This window comes from Acinonyx jubatus, chromosome B3, assembly GCF_027475565.1.
Source record: "Acinonyx jubatus isolate Ajub_Pintada_27869175 chromosome B3, VMU_Ajub_asm_v1.0, whole genome shotgun sequence".
NCBI lineage: Eukaryota > Metazoa > Chordata > Mammalia > Carnivora > Felidae > Acinonyx > Acinonyx jubatus.
The window spans coordinates 71,978,712-72,004,334 of NC_069386.1; the positions used below are offsets into that span (position 1 = coordinate 71,978,712).

At 42.3% G+C, this 25,623-nt stretch overlaps 2 protein-coding genes across 7 annotated transcripts in view; one reads left to right on the forward strand and one right to left on the reverse strand.

Moving 5' to 3' along the window:
• The first annotated feature begins 307 nt into the window (after positions 1 to 307).
• On the forward strand, positions 308 to 25,365 carry OXA1L (OXA1L mitochondrial inner membrane protein). The gene is made up of 10 exons (XM_027065391.2): positions 308 to 459; positions 891 to 1,052; positions 1,761 to 1,974; positions 19,644 to 19,787; positions 20,040 to 20,125; positions 20,300 to 20,464; positions 20,635 to 20,739; positions 20,852 to 21,014; positions 21,100 to 21,180; positions 21,263 to 25,365. The coding sequence occupies exons 1-10, from the start codon at positions 397 to 399 to the stop codon at positions 21,388 to 21,390; spliced, it is 1,311 nt and encodes a 436-aa protein (XP_026921192.1). The 5' UTR covers positions 308 to 396; the 3' UTR covers positions 21,391 to 25,365.
• SLC7A7 (solute carrier family 7 member 7) overlaps positions 17,197 to 25,623 on the reverse strand; it is a 38,564-nt gene continuing 30,137 nt past the window's right edge. For 4 of the 6 annotated variants that reach the window (XM_027065386.2, XM_027065390.2, XM_027065388.2 and 1 more), the window contains exons 5-10: positions 25,019 to 25,142; positions 24,358 to 24,461; positions 23,951 to 24,047; positions 23,275 to 23,424; positions 22,908 to 23,091; positions 22,015 to 22,547 (exon numbers count right to left, since the gene is read on the reverse strand). In XM_027065386.2, the coding sequence (XP_026921187.2) occupies positions 22,441 to 22,547; positions 22,908 to 23,091; positions 23,275 to 23,424; positions 23,951 to 24,047; positions 24,358 to 24,461; positions 25,019 to 25,142 (766 nt within the window). In that variant the 3' untranslated portion in view covers positions 22,015 to 22,440. Of the gene's footprint in view, positions 19,848 to 22,014; positions 22,548 to 22,907; positions 23,092 to 23,274; positions 23,425 to 23,950; positions 24,048 to 24,357; positions 24,462 to 25,018; positions 25,143 to 25,623 lie in introns of those variants that run through there. The other 2 variants (XR_008299281.1, XR_008299280.1) reach the window with 2 other exon arrangements.

Here is a 25,623-nt window from a genome sequence, read left to right on the forward strand (position 1 = left end):
ATAAAAGTCGAACATCACTGGGCAGGAAAAATCTACGCCAAGCACAGCCAAGACTGTCTCGAAGCTATTTTTTAACTCTACAAATCAGAGGTGAATCGCGGATTTACGAGACGTAGGAAAAGAGCCCAAGCCCCAAGGTTTGCAGTCACTACCAGACCGCCTCTCCTGGGGCTCTTAATTTAAATCTTTCAAAGTCCTGAAAACACTGCACGATCTTGTTAAAAGGACGCTTAGCGTCTTCGTACCCACTTCAAATATGGCCGCCAGGTTTCAGTCCCGTTTACCACCTGATCGTGGCAATAGCTCTGGCTTCAAGCCCATTTCCAAAAGGGCCTCTTCCCGCGAGGCTAAAGTTCTGAGTGCGCAGGCGCGAGCGCACGGCTTCTTCCCGGCAAAATGGCGATGGGGTTGATGTGCGGACGCCGGGAGCTTCTTCGCCTGTTACGGCCACAGCGTCAGGTAAGGATGCCCCAGGTCTGAGCGCCCGAATGCTACCCTGTCCCTGTGGCCCGAGCCCGAGACAGCTTGTGCCAGGGACAGCATGACCTGCCCACCAGGACCTGTCTCTCTTGACCTCGGCTCGCCTGAGGACGCGGGAGGGTTACGGCCCCGGCCGTGCGGCCTCAGCGGCCGCGTATAGTTAACTATTCACGGGTCCCGTTGTCACCCCTGCCACGGAAACCTTAGCCTCGACCTCTGTGCTCCCGGGTGGGTCTGTGGTAATTGAGAACCAGGACTCAACAAGTTGCATGCCTTCGGGCCAGCCATCTGCGCGCGGAGAGTAGCAGTGGCCTCACCTGTGGTGGCGGGCTGCCTGCTTCGTGGCAAATGAGCATGATGAACGACATCTGCTCCGATAAGAGGGCCCCATCCTCCTTTTACCCTCTCAGTTCCACAGCGTCGCAGGGCCCTCACATTGGCCCCGAAAACCGCTGACCGCGGGGCACCTCTTCCCAGCCGGCCGGTGCTGCGAGCGCCCGCACTATGTCCTCCTCGCGGCCCCTGGCCCACGGGGCCTCAGTACCTCTGTGATCTTGTTCTCAGAAGCCCAGGTAAGAGGCGATTAGTCCCTGCGACGTTAGGAGTGGGGTTTGTTGGTTGATTTGTTTCTATTTTGTTTTAACTACATGGAGAGGGAATGTGGCAAAGAGTTCTTGGCCACACTCCACACAGCTCCCCAAAATGGTAGTATCTCTGCCTGGGATAGATTTTCAAGTCAGTGGGGAAATGACTGACAGTACAGCAGGAGAGATTTAAGTGCTATACAAGGCATTGTTTGCCATAATGGTGGCAAGCCACTGATGGTTTAGATGTGATTCCAGGTATGCGTGTGTATTAGAAAAGTTATAACTTGCAAATCAAGGACTTCATGGCTATTAATATTTCTGATGGTGAGACCAAGTAAATATTTTGGTCTTAAAAACTAAATTGTTTTAAGTAAAAATTTTGATAGTTTCAGTATCTGCAAAATCATGCCAGTGATGCTCAAATGACTGAAGTTTGGAAAACACTGATAGAAGAAATAACTTCCTAATAGGAAGAGAAGTCATGAAATCTTACTCTAAGTAACTTATCTTCCTGCCTAGAGGAGAAAGTAAAATGTCCTTTTTAAGCTTTGAATTCCATGTACACTAACCTGGGAGAATGAGAAATAGAAACTCAATAGAACAACCTGATTTGATATTAGTTATTATTTTAGGGGACCTGTGATTTCTTATGTCCCCCCTACTGAGTATTACACATGGCTTCCTTTTGCACAGGTTCAGGCCCCTCCTGTCATTCCTGCAACTCCCCCACCCACAGCCATAACGGAGGTGGCTTCTGGAGAGACTGCAGATGTAATCCAAACTGCTGCAGAACAGAGCTTCGCTGAACTGGGGCTGGGGTCATACACCCCAGTGGGACTAATTCAGAACTTACTGGAATTTATGCATGTTAACCTGGGCCTACCTTGGTGGGGGGCCATTGCTGCATGTAAGGGGAATACATCCTGGTCAAGGGTAGAGGAGATGGGAACTTAGAAGTAGAACTTTAAAGATAGCAGTTCTATACGTGGATGGGAGGGATTACAGCTGACCCTTGAATAACCTGGGGGTTAGGGGTGCCAGCCCCACTCAACAGTTGAAAATCCATGTATAACTTTTCGCTTTCAAAACTTAACTGCTAAAAGCCAACTGTTAGAAGCCTTACTGATAAACAACTAATACATATTTTGTGTGTTATATGTATTCTATATTATATTCTTACAATAAAGTAAGGTAGAGAAAATACATTTACAGTGCTATTAAAAAAAAAAAAATCCCTGTATGAGGGGGCCCATGCGGTTCAAACCCCTGTTGTTCAAAGGTCAACTGTAGTTGCAGAAGTTTAGGGGTCAGAAAAGGAGATGACTCAGGTGAGAGAGATTCTTGATACTTAGATACACTCTACTTATCTTTCCCTAACAGGTATTATCAAATCACTAGATCATCTGAGATTCAAGAAATGTAGATATTTGAATGTGAGCATGGGGTTAGATTAAGGAGACCTTGTTAACAGTTATGAAGCTGCCCTGGTTTAGGTGAATAGAAGGTCAGGCCAGGCACTTAAAACCCCCCAAAGTGGAAGATGCCCACATTGTTCCTCCTGTAGGCGAAGACTATAAATTCTGTTTCTTCCTACACCGTGCGCCAGAGATCATCCTGTCTCTTGTGTCTTTTTACTGCCCTATTCTGAAAATATAAACATGTTCAAACATACCATGTATTTCTTGAGGAAAAAGTCCCTTCATCCTTTGTTCTTTCTCCTTTCACAGCTGTCATTTTAAAAGACTATCCTGCATGCAGTGGACTTCTTTCCACTCTTTGACACTCAACAATCTGACTTATTAATAACACCTCATTTTAACTGTCTGTGACATCAGCTAAGCACATATTTCTTTTCATATTCAGCCTTTCTGTGTTAGACTTTCTCCCCCTGTTTATTCTATTGGAGTGTAGTTGGTACACAATATTATGTTAGTTTCAGGTGTACAACATAGTGATTCAACATTTATACCTTATGAAGTGACCACGATGTCACCATATAAAGTTGTTAACAGTGTTATTAACTATATTCCCTGTGCTGTACATTGCATACCTATGTCTTCTTTATTTATAACTGGAAGTTTGTACCTTTGTTTTTTATTTATTTAAGCAATACCCGGCTCAGTCGGTATAGTATGCAGCTCTTGATCTCAGGGCTTAAACTCAACAACCCCGAGATCAAGAGTCGCATGCTCTACCAGCTGAGCCAACCTAGCACCCCTGGAAGTTTGTACCATTTAATTAATTAATTTACTTATTTTGAGAGCAAGTGGGGGGCGGGAGGGGGGGAACACAAGCAAGCTCCTCGCTGTCAGCACAGAGCCTATTGTGGGGCTCAAACTCAGAAGCCATGAGATCATGACCTGAGGCAAACGCAAGATGCTTAGCGGCACCTGGGTGTCTTAGTCTGTTAAGTATCTGACTTCGGTTCAGGTCATGATCTGCTGGTTCATGGGTTTGAACCCTGCATCAGGCTTTCTGCTATCAGTGAGGAGCCCGCTTTGGATCCTCTGTCCCCCTCTCTTTTGCTTGTCCCCAACTTGTGCTCTGTCTCTCTCAAAATAAACTTTAAAAAAAAAAAAAAAAGAGTTGGACACTTAATCGACTGAGCCACCCAGGTGCCCCAAGTTTGTGCCTTTTCATCTCCTATTCTACCCATCTCTGCCAACCCCCTCCCTTTTGACATCCAGATTGTTCTCTATATCTACGGGTCTGTTTGGTTTTCTAGATTCCACATATAAGTGAAATTATACTGTATTTGTCTTTCTCCTTCTGCCTATACATAGCATAATACCCTGTAGGTCCATCCATGTCACAAATGGCAAGATCTCATTCTTTTTTATGGCTGCATAATATTCTGCTGTGTGTGTATACACTACACCTTTTTTAGCCATTCACCTATGAATGGACAGTTGCTTCCATATCTTAGCTGTTGTAAATAATGCTGCAATGAACTTAGGGGTGTATATATATTTTTGAAGTACTGTTTTCATTTTCTTTGGGTAAATCCTCAGCAGTGGGATGATTAGATCATATGGTATTTCTATTATTAGTTTTTTAAGGAACTGCCATGCTGTTTTCCACAGTGGCTGTACTATTTTACATTCTCACCAGCAGTGCACGATGAGTTTCTTTTCTCCACATCCTTATCAACACTTACTTCTTTTTTATTCTAGCCATTCTGACAGATGTTGAGGTGATAACTCATTTTGGCTTTGATTTGCATTTCCCTGATGATTAGTGATGTTTAGCATGTTTTCTTTTTTTATTTATGTTTGTATATTTTATTTTTGAGAGGGGGGAGGGGCAGAGAGAGACTCCCAAGCAGGCTCTGCACTCTCAGCATAGAGCCCAATACAGGGCTCAAACTTATAGACCCATGAGATCATGACCTGAGCTGAAACCAAGTCAGCCACTTAATCAACTGAGCCACCTAGGCACCCCTCTGTCTCTTTTTTGTTGTTGTTTTTTTAATATTTATTTTTGAGAGGGAGAGAGAAAAAGAGCAAGCAGGGGAAGGGCAGAGAGAGAGAGAGAGAGAGAGAGGGAGACAGAATCCCAAGCGGGCTCTGCGCTGTCAGGGTAGAGCCCGACAAGGGGCTCAAACTCACGAATCTTGATTTCATGACCTGAGCCGAAATCAAGAGTCAGATGCCTAACCCACTGAGCCACTCAGACACCCCTAGCATGTTTTCATTTGTCTGTTGGCCATCTGCATGTGTTTGTAGAAGTGCCTATTCAGGGCCTCTACCCATTTTTTAATTGTACTGTTTTTTGGATATTGAGTTGTAGAAGTTCTTTATTTTGGATATTAACCCCTTATTGATTATATCATTTGCGAATATCTTCTCCCATTCAGTAGTTTACCTTTTTGGTTTGTTGATGGTTTCATTCACTGTGTAAAAACTTTTTGTTTTGGTGTAGTTTAAATAGTTTATTTTGCTTTTATTTCTCTTGCCTGGGAAGACATACCCAGAAAAATATTGCTAAAGCTGATGTCCAAAAATTTACTGCCTATGTTTTCTTCTAGGAATTTTATGGCTTCTGGTCTCACATTGAAGTCTTTAATCTAGTTTCGTTTATTTTTGTATATGGTGTCAGAAAGTGATTCCTGTTTCATTGTTTTGCATGTGGCTGTCCAATTTTAACAACACCGTTTATTAAAGAGGCTGTCTCTTCTCCATTGTATATTTTTGCCACCTTTGTCAAAGATTAATTGACCATGTAAATGTAGGTTTATTTCTGGATTCTATTGTGTTCACATTAGTTTATGTGTCTGTTTTTGTGCCAGTACCTACTGTTTTATAACTTTGTAATAGATCTTGAAATCTGGGATTGTGATACTTTCATTTTTGTTCTTATGATTGTTTTGGCTATTTAAGGTCTTATGTGGTTCCATACAAATTTTAGAATTCTTCTAGTTGTGTGAAAAATGTAATTGGTATTTTATTTGATAGGGATTGCATTGGATCTGTATATTGCTTTGGGTGTATGGACATGTTAGCAGTTTTCTTCCAATCCATGAGCGTGGTGTATCTTTTCAGGTATTTGTGTTGTCTTCAGTTTCTTTCATCAGTCTTCTACAGTTTTCAGACAGGTCTTTCACTTGCTTAGTTAAATTTATCCCTAGATATTTTATTCTTTTTGGTGCAGTTGTAAATGGAGTTGTTTCTTAATTTCTCTTTCTGCTACTTCATAATTAGTCTGTAGAAATGCAAGACATTTTTGTATGTTAATTTTGTATCTTGCAGCTTTATTTTCACTTATTAATTCTCATATATCACTTGTAATCATTTTTTTTAGTGGAGTTCTAAGGTTTTTCTATGTATGTCATTTGAAAATAGTGACAGTTTTACTTCTTCCTTACTGATTTAGATGCCTTTTCTTTTTTTTATCTGATTGCTGTGGCTAGAATGTCCAGTGCAGTGTTGAATACAAGTGGCAAGAGGGGACATACTTGGCATGTTCCTGATCTTAAAGCAAAAGTTCTTGGGGTGCCTGGGTGGCTCGGTTGGGGAAATATCTGACTCTTGATTTTGGCTCAGGTCATAATCTCACATTTTGTGAGTTTGAGCCCTGCGTTGACAGCACAGAGCCTGCTTGGGATGCTCTGTCTCCCTCTCCTGCCCCTCCCCTACTCACTGGCTGTCTTTCATAATGAGTAATGAATAAATAAACTTTTTTTTTTAATGTATTCTTGAATGCGATTCGGTAATATTTTGTTGAGGTTTTTTTGCATCTGTGTTCATCACAGATATCGGCCAGGTAGTTTTTTTTTTTGTAGTGTCTTTGGTTTTGGTATCAGGGTAATACTGGCCTTATAGAATGAGTTTGGAACGCTTCCCTTCGTCTTCAGTTTTTTGAATAGTTTAAGAAGGATAGGTTAAGAAGGATAAGATTAGCTCTTCTTTAAATGTTTGGTAAAATTCACCTATGAAGTTCTCTGGTCTTGGACTTTTGTTTTTTGGGAGCTTGATTGCCAATTTCATTACTAGTAATCAGTCTGTTCAGATGTTCTATTTCTTCCTGATTCAGTATTGGAAGATTGTATGTTTCGAGGAATTTATTTCTTCCAGGTTGTCCCATATAATGTTGGCATGTAATTATTTATAGTAATGTCTTACAATCCTTTGTGTTTCTGTGGTATTATTCTCTTTCTTTTTTTTTTTTTAATTGTTTAAATTTACATCCAAATTAGTATACAGTGCAACAATGATTTCAGGAGTAGATTCCTTAATGCCCCTTACCCATTTAGCCCATTCCCCTCCCTCAACCCCTTCAGTAGCCCCCTGTTTGTTCTTCATATTAAAGAGTCTCTTATGTTTTGTCCCCCTCCCTATTTGTATATATTATTTTTGCTTCCCTTCCCTTATGTTCATCTGTTTTGTCTCTTAAAGTCCTCATATGAATGGAGTCATATATTTGTCTTTCTCTAATTTCACTCAGCATGATGCCCTCTAGTTCCATCCATGTAGTTGCAAATGGCAAGATTTCATTCTTTTTCATTGTCAAGTAATACTCCAGTGTGTGTGTGTGTGTGTGTGTGTGTGTGTGTGTGTGTGTGTGTGTGTAGTATTATTCTCTTTCATTTCTGATTTTATTTATTTAGATCCTTTTTGTGATGAGTCCGGCTAAAGGTTTATTAATTTGGTTTATCTTTTCAAGGAACCAATTCTTGATTTCACTGATCTTTTTTTTTTTTTTAATTTTTTTTTTTAATGTTTTATTTATATTTGAGAAAGAAACAGAGTATGAGTGGGGAAGGGGCAGAGAGAGACGGAGACAGAATCTGAAGCAGGCTTCAGGCTCTGAGCTGTCAGCACAGAGCCCAGTGTGGGGCTTGAACTCATGAACCACGAGATCATGACCTGAGCCGAAGTCAGACGCTTAACCGACTGAGCCACCCAGGCGCCCCTCACTGATATTTTCTGTCATTTTTATTCAGTCTCCATTTCATTTATTTCTGCTCTGATCTTTATTATTTCCTTCCTTCTACTAATTTTGGTCTCTTTTTTTCTGGTTCACTTAGGTGTAAGGTTAGATCATATGAAATTTTTCTTTTTTCTTGTATCGCTGCAAGTTTCCCTCTTAGAACTACTTTTGCTTCTAAAGATATTTGTTCCAAAGATTTTGAACCATTATGTTTTCATTTTCACTAATCTCAAGGTATTTTTCATATCCTCTTTGATTTCATTGGTTGTTCAGTAGCATGTTTTAGCCCCCACATGTTTGTGGGGGTTTTGGGGTTTAGTTTCATACTCTTGTGGTCAGAAAAGATGATCTGAATCTTCTTAAAGTTCTTCACACAGAGGGTGTCCCAGCAGGACAGCTGAAGCTAAAGTGGATTTAGGCTGGGGGAGGGAAGGTGTCTTGGGGAGTTCCACACAGGGAGCACCCTGGCAGGATGGGTGGAGGCAAAGCAAGCATGTGCTGGGAGGTCCCAGAGCACTCTGCACCAGGGATGCCCTAGGAAGTCCTCTGAAGCTAAAGTGTTGCAGGTCTGGGATGTTTCAGGCTACTTTGTGCCTATGGCACCTTGGCCAGACAACTGGAAGTATAGTAAGCACTAACTAGCATGTGCCACACAAGGGCTGCTTTGGTGGGATGGCTTGGACTGTTATGGGCTAAGATCCTGGGGCTCACTGAAGAGGTAGGCTGGCTAGGGTACTCAGACCTGGCTCCTGTCCCTGCGATCAAGGTGGAAGGGGAACATAAATTGTGGCACTCGCAAGCCCCACTGACCTGAAGAGAGTTCCAGCAGCTGCCCTGTCATTTGGCAGAGTTCTACAACTGGAACCTTTTTAAACCACAGCTTGTATTTTTTCTGTAACCTAGTTTATCCAGGGTTGGTATGGGTTAGTGTCCTGGGGCTCGTGTGGCAGCAGGCCAGCTATGGCACCTAGACCCTGCCTCCCATCAGTGCTATCAAGGTGGAAGGACAATGTAAACTCTGACATTCTCCAGCCCCTCAGTGCTAGAGAGAGTTCCAGCAGCTCTCCACTGTTTGGCAGGGTTCTAAAACCAGTTGCTTTGTAATTTAGTTGCTGATTGATTAATCGATTGTAATTTACCCCCAGTGTAGGGCTCAAACTCACCACCCTGAGATCAAGAGTCTCATACTCTACTGACTGAGCCAGCCAGTTGCTCTTTCATACTGCTGCTTTTTTTTGTGTGCCCAGGGTAGAAGAAACTGCTTGTGATCCCTCAATGCAGTCCCTCCCCGCTGCGGTTCACAGTGCTGGGGCGTGGAGGTTCCCTTCATTAGTGTGTGTCCATCTCTCTTGCCTTTCTCTGTGTGATCTATCTTCCATTGTGCAGAAGCTGTTCAGTCAGCCCTCAGTTCTTCAGGAGGAATTGCTTTGTAAATAGGTGTAGATTTGGTGTGTCCATGTAGGAGGTGAGTTCAGTGTCTTCCTACATTGCCACCTTAGACAGGAAGCCCGGTAGTATGAACATTTTAATAGTATTAATTCAGTCCATAAACACAGTATATCTTTCCATTATTTGTATTGCCTTCAGTTTCTATAATCAGTGTCTTATAGTTTTCAGAGTACAAGTGTTTCACCTCCTTGGTTAAATTTGTTCCTCAGTATTAATTTTGTATCCTGCAGATTTACTGAATTCATTTATTCCGATCATTTTTGGATAAAGTCTTTAGGGTTTTCTGTATATAGTAATGTGTCATCTGCAAATACTAATGGTTTTGCTTCTTTTCCAGTTTGGATGGCTTTTATTTCTTTTTCTCATCTATTGCTGTGGTAGGACTTCCAGTACAGGTATAACTTACTTTATTGCACTTTGTGGATAATGCATTTTTTACATATTGAAGGTTTGTGGCAACCCTGCATCTTGCAAGTCTTATCAGTGCCATTTTTACAACAGCATTTGCTCATTTCCTGTCTCTGTGTCACATTTTGGTAATTCTCACAATACTTAAAACTTTTTTATTATATTTGTTACAGTGTTTTGTGATGCTACCATTGTAATTGTTTCTTTTTTTTTTAATTTTTTTTTTTTTAATGTTTATTTATTTTTGAGACAGACAGAGACAGAGCATGAACGGGGGAGGGGCAGAGAGAGAGGGAGACACAGAATCGGAAGCAGGCTCCAGGCTCTGAGCCATCAGCCCAGAGCCCGACGCAGGGTTCAAACTCACGGACCACGAGATCGTGACCTGAGCTGAAGTCGGACGCTTAACCGACTGAGCCACGCAGGCACCCCACCATTGTAATTGTTTTGGAGTGTCACAGACTGTACCCATATATGACAGAGAATGTAATCAATAAATGTGTGTGTTCTGACTATTCTACCAACCAGCCATTCCCCCATCTCTCTCCCTTTCTTCAGGCCTTCCCAGGGCACAACAATATTGAAATTAGGCCTGAAATTAGGGTTAATAACCCTACCGTTGACCTCTCATTGTTCAAGTGAAAGGAATAGTCACATGTCTCACCATAAAAGCTAGAAATGATTAAATTTAGTGAGGAAGGCAAAAGTCATCACACTAACCAACAGATTCTCAACATGGATGAGAAGCCTTATATTGGAAGAAGATGTCATCTAGGACTTTCACAGCTAGAGGGAAGTCAATGTCTATCTTCAAAGGACAGGCAGACTCTTGTCAGGAACTAATACAACTGATGGCTTTAAGTTGAGCTGTCCTTGTTAGTATAGTGGTGAGTATCCCCACCTGTCATGTAGGAGACCTGGTTCGATTTCCCAACCGGGAGGTAAGACACCCTTTGGTGGCTGGGTGGCTCAGTCAGTTAGGCTTCCGACTTGGGCTCAGGTGATGATCTCATGGTTTGAGCCCTGCGTCAGCTCTGTGCTGACAGCTTGGAGGCTGGAGCCTGCTTCAGATTCTGTGTCCTTCCTCTCTCTCTGCCCCTCCCCCACTCACACTCTTTTCTCTTTTTTTTTTTTCATTATGTATATTTTTAAATCTTTTATTTATTTTTGAGAGAGAGAGAGTCCAAGCTGGGGAGGAGCAGAGACAGAGACACAGAATCCGAAGCAGGCTCCAAGCTCTGAGCTGTCGGCACAGAGCCTGACGCATGGCTGGAACTCACAGACCATGAGATCATGACCTGAGCCCAAGTCGGTTGCTAAACCGACTGAGCCACCCAGGCGCCCCTCTCTCTTTTTCAAAAATAAACATTTAAAAAAATTGTTTTAATCCTTTTAAGTTGAAGCCAGTGCTCATTTCCCATTTTGAAAATTGCAAGGCCCTGAAGAATTATGCTAAATCTACCCTGCCTGTGCTCTATAAATAGAACAACAAAGCCTGGGTGACAGCACATCAGTTTACAACATGGACTGAATATTTTAAGCCTACCATTAAGACCTAGTCCTTAGGAAAAAAAGATTCGTTTCAAAATATTGCTCATTGACAATGGACTTGGTCACCTAAGAGCTCTGATGGAGGTATACAAGACTGATGTTATCATGCCTGCTAATGCAACGTCCATTCTGCAGCCCATGGATTAAGGAGTAATTTTAAGTCATAATTTTTAAGAAATACGTTTTGTAAAGCTAAAGCTTCCATAGATTGTGGTTCCTCTGATAGATCTGGGCAAAGTAAATTGATAACCTTTTGGAAAGGATTCACCATCCTAGATGCCATAAAAAACATTCACGATTCATGAGAAAAGGTCAAAATACCAACATTAATAAGAGTATGATATAAGTTCCAATTCCAGTCCTCATGGATGACTTTGAGGGGGTCAAGACTTCAATGGAGGAAGTAACTGCAGATAAGATAGAAATAGCAAGAAAACTAAAAGGGAGCCTCAAGATGTGACTGAATTGCTGCAGTCGCATGATAAAACTTGAATAGATAAGGAGTTGCTTCTTATGAAGAGCAAAGAAAGTGGTTTCTTGAGATGGATTTATTCCTGGTGCAGATACTATGAAGACTGTTAAATGATAAAGGATTTGGAATAGACTTAGGTGGAAAAGACTTAGGTGATAAAGCAGTAGCAGGGATTGACTCCAATTTTGAAAGTTCTAATGTGGATAAAATGCTATCAAACAGCATTGCATTCTACAGAGAAATTCATAAAAGGAAGAGTCAATTGGTGCAGTAGACCTCACTGCCGTCTTTTTTAAGAAATTGCCACGGCCACCTTCAGCTTTCAGCAACCACCTGGTCAGCAGCCATCCATCAGTATCAAGGCAAGACCCTCCAGGAGCCAAAAGATAACTTGCTGAAAGCTCAGATGATAGCATTTTTTAGCAATAAAGTACCTTTTTTTTTTTTAATGTTTATGTATTTTTAAGAGCAAGAGAGTGCAAGTGGGAGAGGGGCAGAGAGAAGTGGGGGAAAGAGGATCCAAAGTGGGCTCTGCACTGACAGCAGTGAGCCCGACATGGGGCTCAAACTCACAAACCATGAGCTCATGACCTGAACTGAAGTTGGATGTTTAACCAACTAAGCCACTCAGGTGCCCCAATAAAGTACTTTTAAGGTATGTATATTATTTTTTTAGACATAATACTATTGCACTTAATAAACTACAGCATAGTATAAACATAACTTTTATATGCACTGAGAAATGAGTAAATGCATTTGACTGTCTTTATTGTGATAACTAACCACTTTACTGGTAGTCTAGAACCAAAACTGCTACATCTCCAAGGTGCACCTCATATTGTTAAAAGCAATGAGAATGGGCATCCTTGTCTTGTTCCTGATCTTAGAGGAAAAGCTTTCAGCTTTTCACTATTCAGTATGTTAGCTGAGGATTTGTCATAGATGACCTTTATCATGTTGAGGTATATTCCCTCTATACCTACTTTTTTGAGACTTTTTTAAAACATTTAAAAAAAATTTTTTTTTTAATGTTTATTTGTTTTTGAGACAGCATGAGTGAAAGAGGGGTAGAGAGAGAGAGAGGGAGACAGAATCTGAAGCAGGCTCCAGGCTCTGAGCTGTTAGCACAGAGCCTGACATAAGGCTCAAACTCATGAGCCATGAGATCATGACCTCAGCCAAACAAAGTCGGATGCTTAACCAACTGAGCAACCCAGGTGCCCCAAGAGTTTTTAATCATAAATGGATTTTGAAATTATCATCAAATGCCTATTCTGTATCTTTTGAGATGATTTTTATTCTTTTTGTTAATGTGTGTCAACATCGATGGGTTTGCATATATTTAACCATCCTTGCATTCCTGGAATAAATCTCACTTGATCATAGTGTGTGATCCTTTTAATGTATTGTTGCATTTGGTTTGCTAATATTTTGTTGAGGATTTTTACATATATGTTCATCGAGGATATTGACCTGCAGTTTTCTTTTTTTGTGTGTGATGTCTTTGGTATCAGGGTAATACTGGCCTTATAGAATGAGTTTGAAAGTTTTTTCTTCCTCTTCAGTTTTTTGGAATGGTTTGAGAAAGATCGGTATAAACTCTTCTTTAATGTTTGGTAGAATTCACCTGTGAAGCTGTCTGATCTGGGGACTTTTGTTTGTTGGTAATTTGATTCACTATTCAATTTCATTACTAGTAATCAGTCTGTCCAGAGTTTCTGTTTCTTCTTGATTTAGTCTCAGAAGATTGTATGTTTCTTCTGGGTTGTCCCATTTGTTGGCATATATTTTTTATAATAGCGTCTTATAATCCTTTGTGTTTCTGTGGTATGGTTTGTTCTGTTTCATTTCTGATTTTATTTGGGCCCTCTCTTTTTTTTTCCTTGATGAGTCTGGCTAAAGTTTATCAATTTTGTTTTATCTTTTTTTTTTCTTTTTTTAATGTGTATTTATTTTTAAGAGAGAGGGAGAGTGAGTGCAAGCGAGGGAGGGGCAGAGGGGGAGACACAGAATCTGAATCAGGCTCCAGGCTCAGCTGTCAGCACAGAGACTGGAGTGGGGCTCGAACTCACAAATCACGAGATCATGACCTGAGCCAAAGTTGGGCGTTTAACCAACTGAGCCACCCAGGCGCCCCAATTTTGTTTCTCTTTTTAAAAGACCACCTCTTGGGGCACCTGGGTGGCTCAATCGGTTGAGCATCTGATGTCAGCTCAGGTCATGATGCGCGGTTTGTGAGTTCTAGCCCTGCATCGGGCTCTGTGCTAACAGCTCAGAGCCTGGAGCCTGCTTTGGATCCTGTGTCCCCCTCTCTCTCTGCCCTCCCCCGCTCATGCTTTGTCTCTCAAAAATAAAAATAAAATATTAAAAAAAAAAAAGACCATCCCTTAGATTTGTTGATCTTCTGTATTGCTTTTTTAATCTATTTCATTTGTTTCTGCTGTAATGTTTATTATTTCCTTCCCTCTACTAATTCTGGGCTTTGTTCTTTTTTTTTTTTTTTTAATGTTTATTTATTTTTGAGAGATAAAGACACAGAGCATGAGCAGGAGAGGGACAGAGAGAGATGGGAAACACAGAATCCAAAACAGGCTCCAGGCTCTGAGCTGTCAACACAGAGCCCAACACGGGGCTTGAACTCACAAACCGCAAGACCATGACCTGAGCTGAAGTCAGACATTTAACCAATTGAGCTATGCAGGTGCCCATGGGCTTTGTTCTTTTTCTAGTTCATTTAGCTGTAAGGTTAGATTGTTTTAGATTTTTCTTGTTTCCTAAGGTAAGTCTTTACTATCTAAGCTGCCCTTTTTCAACTGCTTTTGCTGCATCTTATAGATTTTGGACTATTGTGTTTCCATCTTCATTTATCTCAAGGTCCTCCTTGACCCACTGGTTGTTTAGTAGCATGTAGTTTAGCCTCCACATGTTTGGCTTTTCCATTTTTCCTCTTGTAATTGATTTTTAGTGTCATACAATTGTTAGAAAAGATGCTTGATATGATTTTAGTTTTCAGTTCATTAAGACTTGGTTTGTGGCTTAACATATATCCTGGAGGATGTCCCATGTGCAGTTGAAAAGAATGTGTGTTCTGCTGTCTGGGGACTGTTGTGTTGTTGTTTTAATATTTTTTTAAGGTTTATTATTTATTTTTAGTAATTTCTACACCCAACATAAGGTTCAAACTCAAGATCAAGAGTTAATGCTCTTTTTTTTTTTTGCCATTCTTTCTTTGTTTTTCTTAATTTTTATTTATTTTTTTAATTTACACCCAAGTTAGTTAGCATATAGTGCAACAGTGATTTCAGGAGTAGATTCCATAATGTCCCTTACCCATTTACCCCATCCACCCTTCCATAACCCCTCCAGTAACCCTGTCTGTTCTCCATGTTTAAGAGTCTCATGTTTTTGTCCCCCCCTCATTTTTATATTATTTTTGCTTCCTTTCCCTTATGTTCATCTGTTTTGTATCTTAAAGTCCTCATGAGTGAAGTCATATATTTGTCTTTCTCTAATTTCGCTTAGCATAATACCCTCTCGTTCCATCCACGTAGTTGCAAATGGCAAGATTTCATTCTTTTTGATTGCCAAGTAATACTCCATTGTGTGTGTATATGTGTGTGTGCATGCGCACACACACACACACACACAACCACATCTTCTTTATCCATTCCTCCATCAATGGACATTTGCGCCCTTTCCATACGTTGGCTATTGTTGATAGTGCTGCTATAAACATTGGGATGCATGTGCCCCTTCGAAACAACACACCTGTATCCCTTGGATAAATACCTAGTAGTGCAATTGCTGGGTCGTAGGGTAGTTCTATTTTTAATTTTTTGTGGAACCTCCATACTGTTTTCCAGAGTGGCTGCACCAGCTTGCATTCCCAAGGAGTCACATGCTTTTCTGATTGAGCCAGCCAGGTACCCCTGTATTCTGCTGTTTGGGAATGGAATGCTTTGTATATATCTATTAAGTCTCTGGTCTTATGTGTTGTTTAAAGCAACTGTTTCCTTATGGATTTTCTGTCTGGACAGTCTATCCATTGATGTAAAAGGGATGTTAAAGTCCCCTACCTTTATTGTATAAGTGTCAATTTCTTCCTTTTTGTCTGTTAACATTTCCGTTACATATTTAGCTGCCCCTGTGTTGGGTGCATAAATATTTCCAAGTGTTATATTCTCTTTGGATTGATCCTTTTATCATTATGTAATGCCCTTTTTTGTCACTCGGTTTTGTCTGATACAAGTATTGCTACCCCAATTTTCTTTTCATTTCCATGGAATATCTTTTTCCATCACTTTAGTCTGTCTTCTTAGGAATCACACGTGAGTCTCTTACAGGCAGCATATAGACGAGTCTTGTTTTTTTAATCCATTCAGCCACCTGTGTCTTGATTGGAACATGTAGTTCATTTACCCTCAAGGTAATTACTGAAAGATATACTTTTTATCATTTTTTTAAGTAATCTCTACACCCAATGTGGGGCTCAAATTCACAGCCCCCTAAAAATCAGGAGTCACGTGCTCTACCAACTGAGCCTGCCAGGTGCCCTTACTTCTTACCATTTTTTTGATTTCTGCTTGTTTTTGTAGTTCTTCTCTGTTCCTATCTTTCTCTTGCCTTGTAATTTGGTGACTTTCCTTAGTGTCATGTTTGTATACCTTTCTCTTTATTTTTGTGTGTATATTATAGGTATTTGCTGTGTGGTTACCATGAGGTTCTTATGTAACATTGTATGTATATAACAGTCTATTTTAAGTTGATGGTTGCTTTAAGTTCAAATGCATTCTAAAAGCACTACATTTTTAGTCCCCCTTCTCACATTTTGTAGGTTTTGGTTTTTGTGTTTGGGTTTTTTGGAGTTTATTTTGATGTTTGTTTTGTTTTGTTTTGAAGCTTTAAAAGCTTTTATTCAGAAAGCCTATGAAATAATTATATGATACTTTGAATGGGTAGGTGGTACAAAAAATGACTTGAAAATTCCTACATTGTTTTTGACATATCTTAGAATTTAATATTTTGTGTATCTCTTGACTAATTATTGTAGGTCTGGGTGATTTTATTACTTTTGTCTTTTAACCTTCATACAAAGTCTGTAGTCAGTTATCTGCTCCCTTCATTATATGTTTACCTTTGCCAGTGAGATTTTTTTTCATAATTTTCTTATTTCTAATTATAGCCTTTTCTGTTTTGAGAATTCTGTTTAATATTTCTTATAAGGCTAGTTGGTGTTGATGAATTCTTTAGCTTTTGCTTCTCTGGGAAACTCCTTATCTCCCTCAACCTGAATGATAACTTTGCTGGGTAGGCTATTCTCAGTTGTAAGTTTTTCCTTTTGGCACTTTGAATATATTGTGCTCCTTCTGCCTTGTAAAGTTTTTGCTGAAAAATCAACTAATAGTCTTATGGGGGCTCTTTTGTATGTAGTTGTTTTCCTCTTGCTGCTTTTAAGATTCTTTAACTTTTGGAATTTTTATTAATTAGTCTTAGTGTGCATCTTTTTGGGTTCATCTTTTTTTAGGATTGTCTCTGCTTTCTGGAGTTGGATGTCTGTTTCCTTTAACAGGCTAGGGAATTTTTCACCCATTATCTCTTCAAATAGGTTTTCTGTCCCTTTCTCTCTTTCTTCTGAGATCCCTATGATGCCACTGTTAGTACAGTTGATATCCCTGAGGTTCCTTAAATCATCCTCAGTATTTTTCTTTTTTCTTTTTGCTGTTCCCATTGGGTGATTTCCACTATCTTCTAGATATCCGATTCATTCTTCTGCATCACCTAATCTGCTATTGATTCCCTCTAATGTACTTTTTATTTTAGTTATTGTATTCAGCTCTCATTGGCCCCTATTTTATAGTTTCTGTTGAAATTCTGTTCATCCATTCTTCTTTGGAGTTCAGTGAGTATGTTTATGACTTAGACCCTTGTATCTGGTAGATTGCTTATCTCTTCTTTGTTTAGTTCTTTTTCTGAGGTTTTGTCTTGTTCTTTTGTTTAGAACATACTTTTCTGGCTCTTCGTTTTGCCTAAACTCTCTGTGTTTATATTAGTTAGATCACTTCTGTCTCCTGGTTGTGAAGGAATGAGTTTTTGCAGAAGGTGTCCTGTGAGGTCCAGTAGTGCAAACTCCCCGGTAACCTGAGCCAGGTGCCCTAGAGGTTCCTTGTGTGAGTGGTGTGTACCCTTCTCCTGTGGCTGGGTCTCTGTTGGTGCAGACTCAATGGTTTGCAGAGCTGTCCCCTGACACAGCTGTCTACAAGGCTCAGCCACAGCTTCTTCAGGTGTGCTGGTAAGTAGAGCTGCCCCCCATCCTGTCTGAGAGGCCCAGCTACTACTACTGTTGGGTGGGCTGATGTGAGGGTTTGGCCCCAGCATAGCTGGTTACCAAGCCCAGCTGTTGCAGGTGCTCTAGCAGTCAGGGCAGGGACCTCTTGGTGGGGGTGGTTCTGGTGCAGACTGAGGCCACCTGCTGGGTGGGAGGGGGAGGGCAGGGAGCCACTTAAGAGGGGCTCCTGGCCAGTGCATGAGTTGCGCTGAGCAAGCTGGTGCTAGCACAGTAGATGGAGAATGTCAGAAATGGTGCCCACCAGCTCTTCCATCCCCAGAGAATGTTCCAACAGATCCCTGCCCTGCCAGCACATGCCCTAAAATTAGTCTGTGGATCTCTTCCATGTGTAGCCCATTTTTCTGACTGCTGCCTCTGCACTGAACCTTCAGCAAGTGAGATTGTGCTGTACCCTTTAAAAGCAGAGTCTGGGGGCGCCCGGGTGGCTGAGTCAGTTAAGCGACCGACTTCAGCTCAGGTCATGATCTCACAGTCCGTGGGTTCGAGCCCTGCATCAGGCTCTGTGCTGACAGCTCAGAGCCTGGAGCCTGCTTCGGATTCTCTGTCTCCCTCTCTCTCTGCCCCTCCCCTGCTCACGCTCGTCTCTGTCTCAAAAATAAATAAACATTAAGGAAAAAAATTTTTGTTAAATAAAAAATAAAAGCAGAGTCTGTTTCCTATTGCACTCCAGCTCTCCCAGACATAAGCCTTGCTGGTTATCAAAACCAGATGTTGTACGGGGCTTGTCTTCCCAGTGCAGGTCCCCCAGTCCTGGGAACCTAATATGGGGCTTGGACCCCTCATTTCACAGGGAGAGCCTTTATGGTTATGAAGTCCCTCCCACTCGTGGTTCCGGACTAGACCATGTCTCTGCCTCCTATCCAGCTCAGAATGGCTTTTTCTTTATATCCTTAGTTGTATAAGATCTGTTCTGCTCTCTGAAGTTCTTTCTCAGAGACAGTTATATATGTAGTTACAGATTTTGGTATATCCTTGAGAGAATGTAAGCTCACGATCTTTCCTCCTCCTCCATTTTGACCTCTTGGGACCAAGGTCCTGTATTAGACACTTTAGACCTTGAAATCTATCCCATGGCTTTTGTGATCATCTTTCCTGATTTTCTTCCAGTCTTTCTGACCACATTTTTCCATTTCCATTGCCCTTGCCCAGTTCTCAGTCTCCTCCTTCAGGGCTAGTATTCTCGGTTTCATCCTTAGCTTCCCTTCTCTTTCCACTCCACATCAGCCATCATAATGTTGATAAAGCCTAAGCCCATATCCCCCCCAACTACCACTACCACCACCCTCTTTTTTCAGCCCAGACCCTCTTGCTTGTCTACAGATAAAGTATTTGTTGGAATTATCAAGAAATAGGAAATATAAGAAAAGAAATAGGAGCTAAAGCAGTAGGCCACCAAATTACTTCCTACCTTAGGGATTTCTAAGATAGTGGTTTTCAAACTTTATTCCTGGGAGCCCCAGAGTTCTATAATGGTGCCTCTGAGGAAAGAAAAAGCCAGAGCTTGAACAGTTCTGTAGCCAGACTACCCCCTCATCCAGAGCAGCTCAATTTTATCTGTTACGTGTATTGGGGCTACACCTAAGAGTTGGGGGTGGGGGGTTCCATTGATAATAGAAGAGTTTGGAAACCACTGATCTAGAGAAGTATCTTCTGTCACCTTCCTTTTGTTCAAGGAAATAAACAGTATTCCTGGCCATTTGCTTACAGAAGTTAATGCTAGACATTGTGATATCAAAGCAGAAGACTAAGCCTTGAAGGAACTAAGTCACCCCTGCCCTTTGTTTTGGGCTCCTCCGGCAAGAGTCGCAGTGTTGAAAAGACTGGAATAAGAAAGAGTCTTTCAGTGAGGACCTAAAGACCTTCAGCCTTCTAGCTGCAGAACTGCTTTAATTTCACTTCAGTCCTAGTGTATGTTTTCCAGGTACAGTCCTTGCCCGATGCCTGGTGTTTCCTCTCATCGTGAAGGGCCAACGAGAAGCAGCCAAGATCCACAACCACTTGCCAGAGATCCAGAAGTTTTCCACTCGAATCAGAGAGGCCAAGTTGGCAGGAGACCATGCTGAGTGTGAGTCAACTGCAGAATGCACGTAGGAGCGGACCACATTTGCACTTTGCTGACATTCTGCTGAGGGAAGGGAATGACCAAAATCGGGAGTTACTAGAGGTGGGCAAGTTGTAAAGATGTACCTGCTCCTTGGGCCTAATGTTTGCAGTGACTAGCAAGGGTCAGGTAGAAATTTCATGGGCCACATAGTAAGGATAGTGACCTCCACTGATGTAACTGTTAGCCCAACCATTAATTTCCCCTTGTTCACAGTTTACAAGGCCTCCTCGGAAATGACATTTTACCAGAAAAAGCATGATATTAAACTCTTTAGACCTCTTATTCTACCTCTGACTCAGGTAAGCAAAAACATTTTCCTTCTGATTTTATCCCATACCAGTCAGATAGCCTCCTCTGTGTTTCCCATGCCTTAGACCCCGAAAAAGCAGTGGTGGTGATACAGTTTTCAGTAATGGAGTAATAGAATGTCTCCTTTGCTAAAGGGTCCTGACACTGTTTATCCTTTGTACTAGGCCCCAATCTTCATCTCCTTCTTCATTGCCTTGAGAGAAATGGCCAACCTTCCTGTGCCCAGCCTGCAGACAGGTGGCCTCCTATGGTTCCAGGATCTCACACTGTCTGACCCCACCTACATATTACCACTGGTAGTAACTGCTACAATGTGGGGTGTCCTTGAGGTAAGCCCAGGCTGGCCAAGTGCCAGGTATGCAAAGTGGGGAGTAGGGGTAAAGTAGTTATGCAGAATGGTCATTCTTTGCCCCTTGGAGAAGTAGAATTGATGGGTTGAAATCTGTGCCAGATTCTTTAAAATTGATGTGCATTTGCTCCTTTTTTATTTTTTTGGCAGTTAGGCGCTGAGACTGGTGTACAAAGTTCTGATCTTCAGTGGATGAGAAATATAATCAGAGTGATGCCCCTAGCAGTCTTGCCCATAACTATCCATTTCCCCACGGTAGGTAATGGCTTAGGAACTGGCTGCAAGCCCTTCCACCTAGCCTTGCCATCTCCCATCGAGCTAGTAACAGATGACAGTTTCTGAGTATTGTCTCTCTCTTTTCATCCAGGCTGTGTTCATGTATTGGCTCTCCTCCAATGTGTTTTCCCTGGGCCAGGTGTCTTGCCTCCGGATTCCAGCCGTACGGACTATACTTAAAATCCCCCAACGTGTGGTGCATGACTCTGACAAATTACTTCCACAGGAAGGCTTCTTAAAAAGCTTCAAAAAAGGTAAGGGTGTGCCCTCAGCATAACAGGATTGGGGGAAAGTAGTCAAAAAATGGGTAGAGGCCCAACTGCCTTCCTCTTTACACAGGGTGGAAGAACGCTGAACTGGCTCATCAGCTACAAGAGCGCGAACGACGCATGCAGAATCACTTAGAGCTAGCAGCCAGGGGTAAATAGCCCTTTCAGGCTAAATTCTGTGATTTGTTTCTTCCTTTCCTTTGTTCATTGAGATTTGTTTTCTTTTGCCCTAGGTCCCTTACGACAGACCTTCACCCACAACCCTCTGCTACAGCCTGGAAAGAATCAGCCTCCCAGCACCCCGAGTAGCAGCAGTGCCAACCCAAAGTCAAAGCAGCCCTGGCGTGACACACTCAGCTGAATTCCATCTCTGCTCACACTGGTAGGAACTCTCTCTTCAAAGGCTCAGCCTCAGAACAAGATTTGACGCTGAGTCATTGCCCCAGGCCTTAGAAACTCTGAGGTGTTGTACAGATCTTCATTGTAAAAGTGGATTCCACTACAGACTCTTACCCCTAAGTGTAAAAGAGCCGAGTGATCTTGCCATCCACAGAATTAGTAAACCTCTGTACTCCATGCTGCTTTCTGACACTTATTAAACAGGGAAATGAACTGAAGGATAGATTGATTGGTAATTGCTCCTGCCCATGCTCTTAGGAAGTGCCTCAGTGTTGTCAACTGGCATTATGATCTTAAACTCCTACCTCATACATGGATTTTTCCATCCATTTATTTATCTTGGATCCTATAAAATATTCAAGTAGATGTGCTCAATTTCTTAGTGATCAGTACGAAGGACAGGAGTTGATATCTAACAACCTAAAATTTTGCTAGAGCAACTTAGGTGTGCTCTCTCGCATAGAGACTGGTTTCATCAGCCTCCAACAGCTGACTTGAGAGACAAGCAGAAGACTGGGACAGTTTTCATTAGGCTAAGAGGAACACTAAAAGCAGACACCTATCTAAAATGAAGCCACTCAAAGTCTAGAACATAACGTTTATTGTCTAGCACCTGTGACAGTTTCATGTCTCTCTCTCTAAAGGAGACAGGAAGTTTGGAGCATTATTGGCCCTTTTAAAGGAAAGGAGTGGGTAGGCACAGCCAGAAGTGAGTGAACATCTTGACACACGGAATATGCTACTAGTACAACCAAGCCCACACCTGACATGCTCCCCACCACAGTCTGCTATATTGTCTCTTTTTTAAAAAAAATCTGGAACAGTGTGTAGCAAAACAAATAAATTACTTTTCATCTCTCAAAAAGCAAGTTCAAAAATTGGAGGCACCTGTCCAGAAGCTTGGTCTGAGCAGCTTCAACAAAGAAGTGTACTTTCCTTTTCTCTTCCTTGGCTCCAGCCAGCAAGAGACAAGAGGCCCCCGCTTTCCGCATCTTAGAATTCTAGATGGTGTTTAGTTAGACTTGGGATCTCGTTGCTTGGGTATCTCTCTTCCATCTTCCAAATCCATCTCTGCAGCAACTGACATACATAGGACCTGGAGGTACCATGTAGTGGATGCTGCAAAGAGAAGTGCGAGTCAAAAGTGAGAAGAGGTCAACTGAGCTCAATTCAAGTGGCACTGAACAGGGCTGGCCTGGAGGACAATTCATTTAAGCCTTAGTGTTAACAGCAAGAGCCAACGGCAAAGGTGACTTAGGGGGACGAGACTTGTGGAAAGGCCATACACAATAGCTAAGCCAACTCGAAGATCCAGAGGCTTGGGGCGGTGGGGAGGGGTGGCTGGATGGCCCAGTTGGTTAAGCATCCAATTTCATGATTTAGGCTCCGGTCTTGATTTCAGAGTTGGGAGTTCAAGCCCCCACGTTGGACTCCACACTGGGTGTGGAGCCTACTTTAAAAAAAGACCCAAAGGCTTACCCACAATCCTTCGGAGGCAGTGAGGTCGCTTGTTTTCTGGCACTCTGATGATGAGGAAGTAAAAGGGCAAGCCCGAGAGAGCAATGCCAATGCCGATGAGGGAGTTGATGGTATCACTGTAAAGCGGTACGGCCACCAGGAAGATGGTGCAGAGGCAGAAGACAATGGGAAAGAAAAGACTGAGCTGAAGGGCACAAGACAAAACAATGGACGTCAGACAGCTACAGTAGCAGTTTCTCCTGTGTAGATTACAGCACTGAGCCCTTCCATCCCCTTCATCTCCACCCACTACCACCACCAAATCCTAGGCAGAGGGTTCTGTCTTGAAAGAATCCCCTGGAGCAAAGGTAAGATGGAGGTGAATTACCTTGAGGGGACGAGGCCGATTAGGCTCCTTCCAGCGCAGATAAAGCTGACCGACAATAGAGAGCCCCACGAAGAACCAGTAGCTGAAGCTGTAGTAGTTAATGAGCTGAAAGATGTCCTCCACACACAAGTAGATCAGTGCCATGATACCCTGCAGGCACAAGCAGAAGTCAGCTCCTCCTCACAGCATTTGTCACTCAAGGGGTTTTTTTAATGCCCTTTTTTTTAATCCCTACACCCAGTGTGGGACTTGAACTCACAACCCCGAGATCAAGAGTTGCGTGCTTCACTACCTGTGCCAGCCACATGCGCCCCCCCCCCCCCCCCCGCCTATACAGTTTCTCTTAACCTAAAGTCCATCTCCACCTTTTGCTACCTAACATAAAAATCCACTTCAGATGCACTTTGTCCAAGAAGTCTTTCCTCATGCACCTTCTGCCCCCATGGAAGATCATTTCTTCCTTTAAACACTACAGCACTTACTAATCTTGGCAGTCATTTCATCTCAATATATTCAGCATGCTTTATGCCTTATCCTAGACCAGAGGAGGTTACCATTTTTTATGGAAGGCAGTTTTTCTGTTAGACCCTAGAGCTTTGAGGAAGCCAGAACCGTTGTGTGTACTGTTACCATTTCCCCCATAGTCTGGCTTTCAGCCCCATTTGAGGTCACTTACATTGAAGAGCAGAGCAGGTACCGGTGTGAACCGCTCAACATGAATCATGCAGATGGCATCCGGGAGATGGCCTTCTCTTGAGCCCACAAAGAAAAGCCTATTTGGGGTAAGATGAAAGAGGCTGAGAAACTTGTGGGACACTGGGTATGGCTGGTTCGCATACCACATAGCCCTTCTTCTGCCATCCCCTCCTTCAAGAGTTTGAATAATATGGAATGGAGTTCAGTTATAGAGATTAGTGAGAACTGGAGGCTGCTGATGGAAACAAGAACAAAGGGGTTAATATCATTATCACTTGGGGAGCAGTGACTACACTCCAGGTCCTATAAGTCCTACTCTTCCCTGCCATAGCTCTTCACGATACCCCCCCCCCCACACACACACCCTGTAAAAGACACCACTCTTACCTAGAAGCAGCCACAATGGAGGCATTGAGGCCACCAAAGCAGGATAATGCAACCGCCAATGGAATTGTCCAATTGAAAATTCCAAAAATCTGGTCTGCAAAAGTCTAAGGGAAAGGAACAGAAAAGTGTCATTAGCAGGACCTAAACAGGATGAAAGGCATGGACAAGCGTGCCCCAGATAGCCCCTACGTTGTTTAACTCTTCATTCACAACCAGGGTGACAGGTCTTTGTAAGCCCAGTATGGTAAGCATACTTTTTTTTTTTTTTTAAAGATTTAATTTTAAGTAGGTAGGGGCGCCTGGGTGGCTCAGTCGGTTAAACATCCGACTTCGGCACATGTCATGATCTCACGGTTTGTGAGTTTGAGCCCTGCATTGGGCTCTTTGCTGACAGCTCGGAGCCTAGAGCCTGCTTCAGATTCTGTGTCTCCCTCTCTCTGGCCCTCCTCCACTCGTACTCTATCTCAAAAACAAAAAAAAAAATTAAGATTTAATTTTAAGTAATCCCTATACCTCCTATGGGGCTCATAACCCATAACCCTGAGATCATGAGTCACACACTCCGTCAACTGAGCCAGGCGCCCCTAAGCATATTCCTTTCAAGGACCACCCACTTTCCCACAAATACACCCTCAGCCTTCTGCTAGTGAAAATCCTTTACCACAGCAACAGCATCACTGGCCAGGATGTCCCTCATGTCTAGCACAGTGTAATAAGCCACATTGGTCAAGATGTAGATGATGGTGACAATGGGCATGGAAATGCCAATGGAGAGAGGTAGGTTCCTATGACCAAATAGAATAATGCATGCATTAGTCCCACGGTCACATCCCCATCTCCTTTATTCCTTACACTCCCACACCAATCCAGGGGTGGTGCCTCCTGTGCATTGCCCCACTGCTTTTGCCTTTGAAGTTACCTACAATCGTGACTTCATTCTTCAGAGTTCAGAGCTTAAAGGGCATCAAGGGAAAAGAATATCACATTTAGAGAAAAGGATTAACAGAACTATGTCACAGAATAATAGCACAGGAAACAGGGGCTTTTTGGTTTTCACATCCAAAGCCTCTTGACGTCAGGATTCCCTCTCAAGATTGTCAACGTTGGGAAATTTGTATTAAAGTGGAGAAATCTAAGAGGAAATTATGGAGGCAAATTGTGAAATCTAACATCTCCAGAGAATAAGACTCTTGTTGGGAAGAACACTATGTATCTACATAAGCAAGCTGGGAACTATGTCCATGCCCTTACTCAACTTGAGAAGCT